Below are 15,107 nucleotides of genomic sequence, written 5' to 3'. Positions count from 1 at the left end.
ATTAGATTTACTTGTATTATTTCCTTCAAATTAGATTATGTGTTCATTAACCCCTTCTTGCTCTCTGTCCCTGATTTTGCTCCCTGGTCCTGCTTCTCCATTATCATCTCCTTGCTCTTCATCCCTGCTTTCTTGTCCTTTATCATCCTCATATTGCTCTCTATCCCCACTTTCTTCTTCTTCATTGCCCTCATCTTGCTTTAGTCTCGTCCATCATGCTCATCTTGCTCTCTGTCCCTGCTTTTATCTCCTCTGTCAACCCTATCTTGCTCTTCATCCCCACTTTCCTCCTCTTTATCATACTCATCCTGCTCTCTAACTCTGCTTTCTTCTTCTTTATTGCCCTAATCTTGCTCTCTGTCCCTGCTTTCTTCTTCTTTATTGCCCTCATCCTGCTCTCTATCTCTTCTTTCCTCTTCTTTATCATCCCCATCTTGCACCCTGTCCCTGCTTTCGTCTCCTCCATCATCCTCATCTTGCTCTCTGTATTGGCTTTCTACTCTTCCATCATCCTCATAATTCACTTTGTCCCTGCTTTTATCTCGTCCAGAATCCTCTTTCTCTCTGTCCATGCTTTTACCTCCCCCCTATTCTTCATTTTGATCTCCACCTCTGCTTTCTTCACCTCCATCTCTGAAATATTCAGGGTCCATAGGGACACCCCTAAATGTGTAGTGCCCTAGACAACCATCTATACTTGATGTAATAGTTGCATGCCAATATTTAAGGCTTATTTACGATTTGTTCTGCTAACATGAAAGGAGTTACTGGATGTAAAGATCAGCAGATATTTCCATATCCGGTATTAAGCTTTTTAAGTTGGTATCTGCTAATGCCAATATTGTGTTAAAAATACTCTACATCTCTGCAGTAATGAGAAGTTGATAGTCTGGGTTGGCACCTCCATATTTTGGCCTGTTATTTATTTATTTATTTATTATTTCTTCATTGAAAGAAAGAAAGAAAGAAAGAAAAGTGTTGTTTAACTGCGCGTTCAAACTAATCAGGAGACAAGCCCGGGCTATACTTAGATAGGATCTCATGTGAGAAAGAAGGAACAGAAAAGGGCAAGAAGTGCATTAGAAGTACATTCCAGAGCTTGGCGGAGCTAAATTCTTCATCTAGACATTTTAATCATACTTATAGATGTCTAGATGCTCCACTGTTGGTACAAAGTGAGTTAAACTCAGTAAACTGACCTCAGCACCCTGCACAGTCAGAGTGAACCTCGCCCATCTCCCCGTCATGTCTCCCATCTTAAACGAAGCTGCTTCCTGCGTCGCTCTTGTCCCCGGCTCTGTGTAGTACAGTACGACTCTCTGGGACCCATCCTCCACCTCAGATAACGCTATGCCCAGGTGTACAATCTTTTGGTAAGCGTCTGTGATGGCGAACAGCACTCCTCCTCGCCGTGTGGTGGGCTTAGCTGTGACTGTGATGGCGAAGTCGTTGTAGAACGGGTCGGGGATGAAGGACTTTGTGAGGCGGCCCACGTTGGCATCAGGGCCGAAGCTGTAGGCCGGGTAGCCCTCAAATCCGGTGACGAAGGAGACGGAGGGAGGAAGGGGGACGCCGATCAGCTCGGTGAGGTCCAAGGCTCCCTGAGAACCACGTTCTGGAGGAAAACAAACACAGAGGTGGAAGCCATGTTAGTGAAGGGGAAAAGAAAACAAATTTAGGATACAGCCAAGTGTGAAACAGAGCGAAAACCAAAATAAACTGAGCTTTGTCAGTCATGGGAAAAAAAAGGCTGAGACAACTGACTTCATACAGGAGGAAATAAGGTATCAGGGGTTAAATTTCACTTCTGCGCTGAAATTCAAGTTTTAATGAGGTAATCTTGTGGCTCCTGCAGCAAAATCTGACCTTTAAACAAACTCTTCAATGCAGTGACAACCTTGTTTGTACACATATTAAGGTGCTTTTGCAGTGTACTTTCCAAAAGTCACAGACATTAAATTTTAAACTTATCCCACATCATCACAAATCAAATCAATTAATTGGCCAAGCTGCATATTATGGTTCCCTATTGCGAACAGCAGCGCCTGGACCTGAGGAGTTTGTTTCACTCCTGCTCAGGTGTTACTGATATTGCACTGATAGGTCTTTCATTGCCTTTAAAATGGGGCACTCAGGAATCAGGAAGTCCTCTTGTAAAGTTGCTAGAACATGTGTTGCAGACACATGTCCATGTGTCCTTGGTTAAGAGCGTAAGAATGAGATTAGCTGATACTGATGGCCAATTCTTCATAGCAAACTCTGCCATCAGTGAATGACTGTGTGAGTGAATGGCTGTGAATAGGTACATAGGTGTGACCTGTGGTGTAAAAGCTTTTTGAGTAGTTGGATGACTAGGAAAGCTCAAGTCCATTTACCATATCAGATTGAATTATATCATACCCTACAGCATGGTATCATATTGCATCTTCTAGTAAAGCATAATTTTATATTGCATCTTACTGTGTTGTATCCTATCATATCATCAAAGGAAATAAAATTCATTGACCGATTAAAACCGGCAAACTTCTACTTTTCAGATAGAGCACATGTAAGTCCAGCTTCATGGCCCACAATATTTTATGTAATCAGAGAACAGCTTCAAAAAACACAACGAAAAGAAGCACGGCATGGTTTCTGTGTCTAGACCAAACATTACCAGGCTGCCTTGTGTAATGTGCTGTGTGCTTAGTTTTTGATGTGTACTTGAAGTTGACAGGGTCCACTATCCATAGAGAGGACAGGGGGTCGGCTCTGCTCTGGAGCCCCCTAGTGGGTTAATCCAGCTGCAGGTCAGAGAGCTCATGTGTTATCCTAGAAATTAAAGCATTCCTCTGTACAGACAGTGAGGCAGAGCCAGGGGACATTTGTAAATTAAATTTGAACACCAGAAGTAATCAGTGCTTTATTATTTGTGTATATTAAATTTACTGTGACCATTCATGGAGCAAACCTGAGGTCATGATAGAGTCCCCAGAGATTTCAACCACAGATTTTCTTATGAGACAGTATGAAGGGCTCCCACCAACCAGTTTATAGACTTGACCATAGACCACAGATCATCAACAGGTGGCCTGGGGGCCAAATCAGGCCTCCCAAAGCTTCCTGTCTGGCCCCAGAAGATCTTTAAATTCAGAAAAGCAGGAAAAGAAAATGTTGTGGTTTTAAGAGCATCTTTTGGCATCATTTTAAATGTCTGCAGCTATTAAATCCCCCCAAAAGCAATTCATATTGAAATAGTTTTAGCATGACTTCACATTTAACTTGTTTTTACAGAAATTCACTTGTTAGCCATTATTAGTAAAAGGTCAACTTTAACCTCAGAAATTATCCATTGCAAGTAACATTAATCAGTTTGTTTCCCACTCTTGTACAGTTGTCAACCTTTAGTTTTTTATTTATATATTTCCATTGCCCTTATTTACAATTTCCCCCCTTTTTTTGCCACTTTTAGTCTATTTTATAGCTTTTTAAGCCAAAGTTTGCCACTTCTTTTACCCCTTTTCAACATTTTTTTCTTTTTTTTCATTTTTTGTCACATTTTTACACTTTTTTGACCATTTTTGCCATCTGTAACTCATTCTTTAATCAGTTTTGCTACTTTTCTCCCCATTTTTGCCAATTTTCACCCATTTTTGCCACTTCTTTGCAATTTTTTTTAACTATTTTGCCACTTTCGCCTGTTTTAGTCTCTTGTCGCTAATTTTTTTGCCACATTTTGACCAATTTTGCCATCTGTGACTCGCTTTTGTTAACAATTATTGCCACCAGTTTTTGCTTTGTTTATCTTGATTTTTGCTCTTTTCAAGTTTTCCACTTTTTCCCATTTTTGCCACTTTTGGTAGGGGTCATTGAGTACATTTGCACAAGGGCCAGAAGTAGTCTTAACAGATCTGGGGGCCGGACTTCCAAATAAACAAAAATTAAATCAATATTTTGTTCTAATTAACAAATGGGTTGTGGAGTGGCACAAAGGGACAAAAACTTGCAGGAAAAATGGTGAGAAGAGGTTAAAATGTTGCAAATCATTAGTATATAAGGAAAAAAAGGGCAAAAAGGATATCAAAACAGGGTTAAAAGTTGCAAAAATGGTGAAAAAAGTAATGAAAAGTGGCAAAACAGATAAAGGAGTGGCACAAAAGGATAAGAAAATTGGTTTAAAGGAGTTAAAGAATGGCAAAAATTGGGTTAAAGAGGCAAAAAAGGGCAAAAAGTACCAAAAATGGGTCAAAAGTGACAAATGGTGCAAAAATAGCCAATGGCAAAGTAGTGAAAAGGCAAGAAAGTGGGTTAAAGAGTGATAAAAAAGCAAAAAGTGGCAAAAATGGGTTAAAAGTGGCAAAAATGATGAAAAAAGTAATGAAAAGTGGCAAAAATTGACAAAAAGTGGTAAAAACTGATAAAGGAGAGAGAAGACAGGCAAGAAAAGTGGTTTAAAGGAGTTAAAGAATTGCAAAAACTGGGTTAAAGAGGCAAAAAAGGGCAAAAAGTATCAAAAATGGGTTAAAAGTGGCAAAATGGTGCAAAAATAGCCAGTGGCAAAGCAGTGAAAATGCAGGAAAGTGGGTTAAATAGTGATATAATAGCAAAAAGTGGCAAAAATGGGTTTACAGTAGCACAAAATGTTGCAGAAATGGCAGAATGAAGCAGTGAAGTAGTGAAAAGTGTGAAACATGAGTTCATATAGTTGCTAAATCATAATTATGAGGGCCCATTCCCTGGGATTTTCAGGAGCCCAGTCAATTCTGTGGGCATGCCTGTCTCCTTGTGGTCTACGGCATTATAGATCGGGATTGATCTCACAGGTAATGCCTAAAAGTGTCCTGCGTTTTGAAAGAAAATACAAATACTAATAAGATAATATGTTAATCAGAACAAAATATTGATTTAATTTTTGTTTATTTGGAAGTCTGGCCCCCATAGGCTCGGTCAAGACTAAATCTGGCCCTGGTGTAGATGTACTTGATGACCCCTACCATAGACAAAGTGATTTTAGCCATTGGCTACTAAACTGAGGCAACGAAGGAAGTGTCTTATTTCTTTGTTTTAAATGGCCAGAAGGGAGTGATTACACTGGACAGAAAAAAGAAACCCAAATGCATGAAACCAGATGAGAAAATTACCTCTAAATTAATTTATTACCTTACTCAACACGTCTCTGAAGAGTTTTAAATCTTCCTCTCTGCAGCATGCTGTTAATTCAGTAAATTATGGCCCCATTTAGAGTAAAATCTGTGACATAGGGAAACAGGGCCCTTTTCTTTCCAGGTATGGCCACTTAAGGTAACAAGACACAATCAATACTCTTACGCCTGCCTTGCATCATCACAATATTCAGTGCAGCTTCTGTAAGTAGAGCCAGTTTCCTGTTGGCCTGCTCTCCTTCTTTCAGTGGTATAATCGCATGTATATTTCCAAGTCCTGACTCATGCCAAACAGCAGGAGCTCCTATTTTCTCCCCCACCACACAGCAGTAGTTCATGAATGCCCACCTCCCACATCATATCTCCTCTCTCTCTCTCAGTCAGACATGCACCCTCAGTCCCCTCCACACCTGGTTCTGCTTATGAAACAGACCCCAGGAACCGTCGTCTGCTCTCTGTACGGGCAGCAGGGTACGGAGAGGCTGGCATCTGGAAGGCATTAAGTTAGACTAATACACACGTGCTGCCCAGTGGCAGCTCCTGTTAATTAGGCTTACTGCATGGCATGTGTGAGTAGGACAAAAAAAGACAAAAGACACTGAGGATATAAACTTCCACAAGTGCGGCTATATATCAATAAGAGGGAGACACCAAAAGGAAGAATAGGATGAGCATTCGAACACAAAAACACGAGTGCTGCTGCATGTGTGGTCAGATATGTTCCCCACAGGAGGAGAGAGGCACCCGTCTTTACCCCCATGCATTAATTGGATTAAAACCTCCACAGACAGGGCAATTAAAAACTAAAAATGGATGCCAGCCAACTCTGGATTTACAGCTGCCTTTTTTCTCTAGCATAAAACTTTCAAACCTCTCTGCCGCTATTTATTACTGACGCCACTGATATCTGATCATTATGTGCATCTCTAGGCCGGGCCTATTCAGTTAGCGGCCCTGAACCAACCCCCAAGAGGCCCAGCCTGAGGTCATGCCAGAGATGCAGAGGGCAACCTGTTTTGCAAGTTTTCATAAATTCCCACAGTATTTCAGACCATGAATGCAACACTCCAAGTTGAAAGCATGCCCCTTTTTTTAAACAGTAACTGTGTAAAGTTAGTTTTTATGCACTTTAAGATATGCCTGGGTAAAACTGTGACCAATATTATTATCTAAAGAATTTCTTTTCTTTTCTTTTTTTTTTCTTTATTCAAGTGAAAAAACCCTTTCTACTGCCTCAGGTTATGTTCAAATGCAGCTCTGATGTTGTGTTTTTATGCACTTTTTGATGTGCTTTTGTCATGTTGCAAAAATTAAAAGAGAGACTGTGAATAAAAAGTGCATATGTCATTGCAGACTTTGCACATTTTGAACCACTGTTGATGTTCAAAGTTTCTCAGCGGTCGGGGGCACTCCACCGCACCAAGGAGTTGCCCGCCTTGTCTGTCGACGAGCACGGCTCCGCCAGCAAGAGCATAAACTATCAAACAGGTATATCAGCACATCTCACAGCTCCACATCTTTCACTGTAACTGACAACAGCAGGCATCATTCTCACAACAAATACTACCTGGATTGGAAAAGATCAGGCTGGAAATTGGCAAAAATTTCCTCATACTTTTGTGCCAGGCAGGCTTGTACCATCTGGTCAAGCTTATGTTTCTAAAAGCTCAGTTTTCTACATTCACACTAAAATGCAAGATGGGCATTTTCAGAAAACTATTGGCTAAGATGACTGATTTTGGAAAGCTGTATTTGGGTGTGAGTCTGGTATTTGTCATGAAAATGGAGCCAAATTCTGGGCGTGATTAAGCAGCTTTAAGCAGTAAAATACTTCACAGCATTTAAGCTATGAACACTTTTGGATGAAGCTTTTGCCAACTGAAAATTTCCCCTCTTTTCTAAGCCTTGATTTAATAAAACAAGACTCTGACACTTGGAAAAAGCTTAATGACTTTTTTTCAGGCTCTTGTCTTATTAAGCTGATGAAGTGAAATCTAAGTGAGCTTAAACAAACTTGCAGAATGATTTTCCAGAAACTCACTGACCCATTTCTCATTCCAGAGAAATCTGGACTCCTGCTCTTACAGTTGGCTTGTTGGCAGCCTCACAAGAAGACTCTGATTTTTCTCTTTATCTTTTTTTATGTTGTCATTGTTAAATTACTGCCAACAGCCCCACAGCTCGGCCTGTCACTTTGCTCTGTCTTTGCCCGAGAGTGACTTCACTGCAGATGTTGCTCCACTGGGTCAGACACTGAACAGCTGGACAGATCGCGATGGAAACTAAAACACACTCTCTGAACTTGCTCAAGTTCTCATGATGCAACGAGAACACACAGGAGCTTTGCAGACTCACTGTCTGTCCTCTGCAGCCGTGTTTGTTGTCATGTACTGGTGAGTTTCTTAAGGATACGATGACAGATGAAAGCAGGGAGCGAAAATGTAAAATATCCCAGTGAAAAACACTGTCAGCTGTGAGGAAGTTGTGAGTTATTCGGGTCAGGGTGTGACTTCTCGGTGTAATCAGGCTTGGCTGAGTGGGAGCACCACCTGCTCTGGAACAGTGACAGGGAAAGAAAGCAGAGAAGAAGAAGAGGGCTCAGGAGATACAGTACATGCTGTCTAAGCTGTGGTAATAACTTCAAGGTGCATTCAAGAAGTTCATGATGCTGCCAGGCCGTTCAGGCTCTGAGTCCCAGAGGAAGAACGCAGGCTTTTATCTGGATAACTCCCTTTGCATGGGAGGGGAAGTCATGTTTGACAACGAGCCAGTTAGATACATGCAGATAAGTCTTAAAGCTTTAGCATGTTCTTTCTCCAAACCCCCCGAACAACAGTTTGATCTATGGCCTGAAGCTTCAAAATACAACAATCTACAGTAGGTAACATGCCAACACAATAAGGCCCTCACAGCATTACAACCTTCAACAGACCCAGGCTCAGAAAGAGGGTGGAGAAGCAGAGCTAGGGTGAGGGCTAGCACTCACCCCCACTGGGCTAGGCTGACACTTCTTCTTCTAACTACCCTATCATGACTCCAACAACAACAAGCCAAATATTGTGCTATTTCCTGTTACTTTGGGTGTAAACTTGAGGTATTTAAAGCATTAAATACTACTAGAGAGCAATGCACATTTCATACTTTTCATACTCAAAAGTTTCCACCTCACATTGAACACCCATGAGGTTGTCAAGTGTCGTATGACAAAGATGGAGCAAAGAGACGGACATCGATCTAGGATACATGCTGAGTTGAAAGTCAGCACTCCAACCATTACTATACGCCATCTCCTGCCACAGACAGGAAGTGACCTATGCAGTGGATAACTTCACTCATGGTGCAAAAGTGTCTAACATCAAGCACAACAATAATTCCCTAGAAAAGCATGATGCATATTGTGCAGTGATGACTGTACAACACGCAACATCTAAACACATCAATCCATCCGTCTATTTTCTACACTGCATTACCCTTTTGGGGTCGGGCTGTCCCAATTGCCTTTGGGTAAGAGGCGGGTTACACCCTGGACTGGTCGGCATTCAATCACAGGTCTGACACTCAGAGACACACAACTGCACATGCTTGCACTCACATCTACGGGCAATTTAGAGCCACCAATTAACCTAACAAGTAGGGCTGAACAATTTGCAAAAATAATCTGATTGCGATTTCTTTCCCCCAACATTGCAATTTAGTATGTGATTATTCTTAGGTCACTCTTATGTATTTTTTGACAAATTCAAGCAATAAATACTTCCATAAATAAGACCAAGTGCATTGAAAACAATGAAATTATTTCAAAAGTATATAGTATCATGAATCTGAATATGAGGGTGCAACAAGCTTTAAGCTATAAAGGAGGCAGCTGGGGCGGGGAAGGTGAAGCAGGTATGACTTTCTTGAAGTAACGGTAGGTTTCATCAGTTCAATTTAGAATGAGCTAACTGTTTTTGCACAGATTGCAAATGTGATGTCATTTGCTTTGTTAAAGGACATTATCATTTGATGTCACTCATTTTGACGAAGAAAAACATACATAAAACAGGAAAAGGAGGATTTTTGTAGACCATTATAAAAAATATGACACTTGCATGTTTGCATAACGTGCATAAAATCTCTGCAAAAAATGATTTATTAAACTGGTATTTTGACACATTTAGAGAAATATTGCAACTTCTGAGATTTGTAAATTGCAGCAGGTCATATTGCGGTTTTAGCTAATTTGCGGTTAATTGCCCAGCCCTACTAACAAGCATGTCTTTGGTGGTGGGAGAAAGCTGGAGTACCCAAACATGCAAACTCTGCACAGAGAGGGCGTAACTGGGAGGCAAACCAGGAACGTTCTTGCTGTGAGGCGACATCCCTCACCCCTGTTTTGCCTTGCAGCCCTAAACACATTTAAACACTCTGCCCAAGGGCATGATGGGAAAAGCATGCCAACCACATTGAAATGGCAGTGGGCGGAGCTTAGATCAATTAACTTTACAGTGTCGACTGAATTGGATTAACACTGAAGGCCATTTACTCAGAAAGGAGTTAAATCTACACTTTAAGATAAATAAAGCAAAACATTTAACCCTGAGAATTTAAATCCAGTTTTGCTGTGCACCAGCGACATTAAACATCCAAGACAAGCCCAAAAACTTCTGCATTGTAAATACCTGCCTTCACATGGACTAGATCCTGGTGACACATAAACCGAACGAAGCACAGTCTGGTTCAAGGGAACACAGAGCTGACAACAACAAATCCAACGAATCTAGAGACTGATAACAGTCTCTTTGGGAATTCACAGCTCCATGATGTTTTTACAAAAGTTCTGATCTTTGTGACAACAATGAGACTACGTCCATGTCCCATGTTAGAAGGATCCATCATCACCTGAACCATCTCCTCAGACCAAGAAAGTCCAGCAGTTTTCTGTGCCCTTTGGTGTCCTATTGGAGAACTGCATCCAGAGATGATGCCAGATGCCACATTTGAAGAATGAAAAATCAGCTGTACAAAAAGACCTGGGGGTGAGAATAGTCTGATATCTACATACTAGGAGCTTCAGTAGGTGTATCGGGCACAAGGAGAAAAAAAGACATCATGGTGGAAGATGGCAGGTTGAGTAAGACTGTGTGAGGGTGTGGGTTTTAGCGTTTCTGTTTACATGGTATCTACTGTTTGTAAGTCTGCTTTCTTTCCAACAGTCGATCCAAATGCTGCTGCCTCCTCTCTGCTCCTCTCCTAAATGGGTCAGTGTGTTTCCAGGGAGTGTGTCTAACTGAGAAAGTCCGCGGGTAACATGAAGTTTTGGTAAAATCCAGATGACTAAGAGGAGCAGAGAGTGCACTTCTCCAAAATTTCATAAACACCACTTAAATGAGAAAACAGTTCTTAAAAATGGGACATGCACCGCATCTAAGTTATGAAATCTTAAACGGTTCTTTCAGTGAGTGAATCATTCCCACTTGGAGGATAAGCGTTTTAGCATCCATAAGTAATAAACATGGAAAACCTATTTAATCAATGAATGAATAATATAATCAAGAGTATTCTGTGCAGATCAATCTGCATTTCTTCATGTTCTGTTCCTGTAAATGATCTCCTGAGGTAGGAGACAGAGTTCAAAAGTCCAAAGGTACAACTTCAGTTCAGACTGAGTGAAGAACACACACTTTAAGCCTGGAAAAGAGACTGCAAGCTCATGTTTTATTTGCTCTGGAAGATCCATCTGACAACAATGCTGCTCAGACAGATTTTCCATGTGACCTGATCCAGGTTGGGCCTTTTACAAAGCTGGATTAGACTGTAGCTAGACTGAGACCACCATCAAAAGCAAATGTCAAAATCTGTGACTTTATTGGTAACTGCGTGTTGGGTTGTAGTAAGAGTCCCTGCAAATGGATAGATTTTTACTAACATAGCATCCCTGTTGGGAGGTTTTCAGGCCAGCTTAGGACTGTGCAAGACACAGATGGTGCAAACTGTGACCCTAAATCATCACAAAAGTGTTCTGGGGTGGATTGTTGAACAGAATCCATTTCAGTCAGACAAGAGGTTAATCTGTGCCCATGAGGATTTTATTTTTGGAATTCTGCCTGCTTTATTCTGAGGCATGCACAGATAACGCTACGTGGGTACTGTCATGGCATAAGCATTGCCTGCTGGTGCCAACAGATGCACTGACAGTCTCACCCATGGTCTCACTGGACGACTGAAAGTCATGGCAGAGGGTGAATATTCCTCTATTTCTCCCAGCATTGTGAGTATTCTTGCTACAATTCGCTGTCTTTGTCTCTATTAGGCCCCGACTCATCTCCTCGACCGGGCGTGCGTCTTTCAAACTCTATAAACTCCAAAACTTTGAATAGAAACACACTCAAAAACGCTGCTGGGATTGAAGTTACTCATGTCTGCCATCTCCTGGTGTAAAGTGGTAACAACAGTAGAAAAGCACACGGAGAGTGCAGACCTCTGCCATTAGCCCTATCTCCCAATAGAACAGAATCCTTTAAAAATTCCTGGATCCAGACGGTGATCCAGATCAGTCCCAAAATCTAATCATTTCTTCCTTATGCCATTTCTGACATTTCCTGAAAATTTCATCAAAATCCGACCATAGCTTTTTGAGTTATGTTGCTAGCAAAAAAACAAACTTACAAACTAACTAACAAACCCACCCGAACACAGAACCTCCTTGGCGGAGGTAATAATGCAATTATTTTATACTGCTAAGGAAACAAATTTCACATTCTTGTCTAAACCAAAACATTTCCTTCACTTGGAGTTACATTTGAGCTCCCTATTATGATCAGTAAACTTGCACCTAGTAATCATTTTACTGAGCCAAAACTTCATCTAACAAAAGTTCTGCATCTATTAAATCAGATGTAGTATAATGGAGAAGCTGGGGTGGAGGAGGGTTGTAAAAGTAGCTTTTCTGAGCAAATTGGGCCACTTTTACACAGTATTTGAATCCATTAAAGTGAACAAGGAGTCTGATGCGTGCCACATCTTAAAAAGTAAATAACAGAAAAAAAAAAGATCTAGGCAAAGAAAAAACAGAATGGAACATTGATTTTCAGTGTGAATGCAGCCCTAGTCGCCTCATTTAGTTAGCTAATGAGATTCTATCCTGTTGGTTTCTACACAAATTCCAAGACTGGACTGTTTTAACCAACAGCACTTTTTTTTAAGTGTAGGGGATTTTACCACAGCTGTTTGGGGTGGGGCACGAAGATGACTGACCCACATCAGCAGACGAAGAAACAGAGTTCCTTTAGAGCCAACATCTGCCTGTTCTGCATTTTATTTATTTATTTTTTTAATTAAAAACGCTGATGTGCTTCAGACTTGTTTTCTGGCCATTTATATTTATAATTTAACTACAGATTAGTGCTTCTCACAACTGCATACACATCAGTATTAAGCACTGGTTAATGGATTTGTGACCACAAGCATTCATTCTGATCTGCTAACTGTGTAATTTGCATGAAAATTGACGCATAATGATCAGTACCTGATCCATCCTGACATCTCTAGTACAAAAAGCAACTTTAAGCAACTAAATCATGAAATACTAAACTTTAGTGTGTTATGCTGTAAAGAAACTTGACTGTTAAAACTGCATTCTAGAATTTGCAGACTGGACATTAATCAGTGTTTAAGAGAGAAAGCAGAGAATATTTCCATAATTAGAACATTTCAAAGCAGGGGTGTCAAACTCAAGGCTCAGGGGCCAAATCTGGCCCGTGGAACAGTTAAATCCGGCCCGCAGGATTAGCTCATATTTCTGTCATAACTAGTCCATCAGTCTGAGGTCTGCCGATTTTACTCAAATATGAAAACATTAACATGTCCTTGGTTATTCAAGATATCCTTCTTATAAAATTCCATAAAATCTGAGAAAGGAGTAAAAATATTTAGATAAGAAGTCAGAAATGTGGACAAAGATATAATTTGTGTGTTGATTTCACATTTTCAATTTTGCATCTCACAATTAGGATTTTTACTTTTCATTTCATACTTAGACCCTTTAAACTCATAATTTTGACTTCTTACATAATATTTTGAGCTTTAATATTCATGATTGTAATTTTTAATTCTTATTTTGACCTTTTGAACCAATTATTTCGTATTTTATCTCATATTTTCAACTCAAAACTGTGACATCATAATCTCATAAATTGACCTTTTACACTCACAATTTAAAATTTTGAATCATATTTTGACTTTTAATTTCATTATTAAACATTTTATTTAATATTTTGACATTTAAACCCATGGTTTTGACTTTCTTTCTTATATATTGGCCATTAAAAAAACATTTTTCAATTTCAATTTCATGTTTTGATCTTTTTGAACTAATAAATTTACTTTTCTCATGTTTCTCATCAGTGCTTTTTATACATATTACTGGTGAAACAAGGTTGACAGTTTCTGGTTTAAAAGGTGACCCTGTTAGGCCCTCAGGCTAGACCTGAATCCAGAATCCGGCCCCTGCTGTGATTGAGTTTGACACCCCTGTTTTTAAAGGAGCATATCAACTGTTTAAATCACCACTATGTCAAAGAGAATTAATACTTAAAATACTGGCTGAGCTGTATACTGTATATAAGTTCGTTTATAGGACTGGAATGTGAGCTTTTTGCTGTCTTGGCTCAGATGTAACGATACATGATTATCAGAAGGAAAGAGAAAATCAGAAAGGTCATAATAACGTGGCGATGACGGACACAGTATTTGGACGGCTCTGAATGGTGCCGGCCAGAGTCTCTCTGCTGTCGGTCAGTCTGCAGCACTTTGTAATGAGCTGTCACATTTAATAAGAGAGCGAGTAAAGGGGATCTAATCAACCTCAATTATCTGTGACTCCACAGCACTGATACTCGGATAGGGGCACGTCCTGCACCGGGGCCACCTCTGCGTGTGCATGTAACTCCTCTAACGAGCATTCACAGGACAATATAACCCAGAAGAAATAACTCATCGAGTTTCTCCACATGTTTAAAGATGAAAAACCTCACTGTTACCGACATAAAACCTCCTGTGGCTGCGGTTCAACCACGTCTTACAAACATGCTGTTCTCTCTCTCACGGCCTCTTTTAACCCTCTGAACTCAACATTTCTACCTTTGACTGACTGACATTTTACCCTATGTAGAAGCACATCTGCCTTAAACCTGAGGTCACCATCGTCGTTTAGGTTCAAATCTGAATGAATAAAGTAAAGAAAGACAAGAGAAATGGGAAAACAATCAGTCATTTGGTAATTTTTCATGCCATTTCTTGCTCCGTGTCTAAATCATTGAAGGTCTGAGGGTTCCTGAATGCATCAGCATGGAATTGCACCTGCTACTGATTGCATTACCAAGCAACAATGACTTGTTTTCAACAAACACATGGAAATAACGCAACTGCATGTGAGTTTGATTATTTTTAATGGCTGCTGGGATGGTAGAAAATAATCCCAGGCACGGCTGCTTTCAGTTGATTCATTTTTAAACTTCTATGTGAATTTGGATTAAAATACACTTCCAATCTTTGTTTCTATCTGTGTCTTTTAGCATCTGCTGTCATCAGACAGCGCTCTGACACCTCCACCATGGCAGATGTGCATTAGCTAACAGACAGAGGCCGGCAACGACACTGTGAGAGGCCAAAAAAGTACAGCAATATTACTGGATTTGTTCAAATACACTATATTGCCAAAAGTATTCGCTCACTTGCCTTTACTTGCACGTGAACTTAAGTGACATCCCATTCTTAATCCATAGGTTTTAATATGACGTCGGCGCCCTTTGCAGCTATAACAGCTTCAACTCTTCTGGGAAGGCTTTCCACAAGGTTTAGGAGTGTATTTGTGGTAATTTTTGACCATTCTTCCAGAAGTGTAAAGTTTGGTAGAGGGGGGATTATGGTGTGGGGTTGATTTTCAGGAGCTGGGCTTGGCCCTTAGTTCCAGTGAAAAGAACTCTG

The 15,107-nt window shown here is 40.4% G+C and overlaps 1 protein-coding gene across 1 annotated transcript in view; it reads right to left on the bottom strand.

Annotated features, from left to right (window-relative positions):
- LOC121527220 (collagen alpha-1(XVIII) chain-like) overlaps nt 1–15,107 on the bottom strand; it is a 111,069-nt gene that overhangs the window by 42,634 nt on the left and 53,328 nt on the right. The window contains exon 3 of the mRNA XM_041814073.1: nt 1,200–1,615. Within this exon, the coding sequence (XP_041670007.1) occupies nt 1,200–1,615 (416 nt within the window). The remainder of the gene's footprint in view (nt 1–1,199; nt 1,616–15,107) is intronic.

Source organism: Cheilinus undulatus, linkage group 19, assembly GCF_018320785.1.
Source record: "Cheilinus undulatus linkage group 19, ASM1832078v1, whole genome shotgun sequence".
NCBI classification, from domain to species: domain Eukaryota; kingdom Metazoa; phylum Chordata; class Actinopteri; order Labriformes; family Labridae; genus Cheilinus; species Cheilinus undulatus.
Note: the sequence above shows the minus strand (reverse complement) of the source record. Positions and strands in the feature narration are given on the sequence as shown.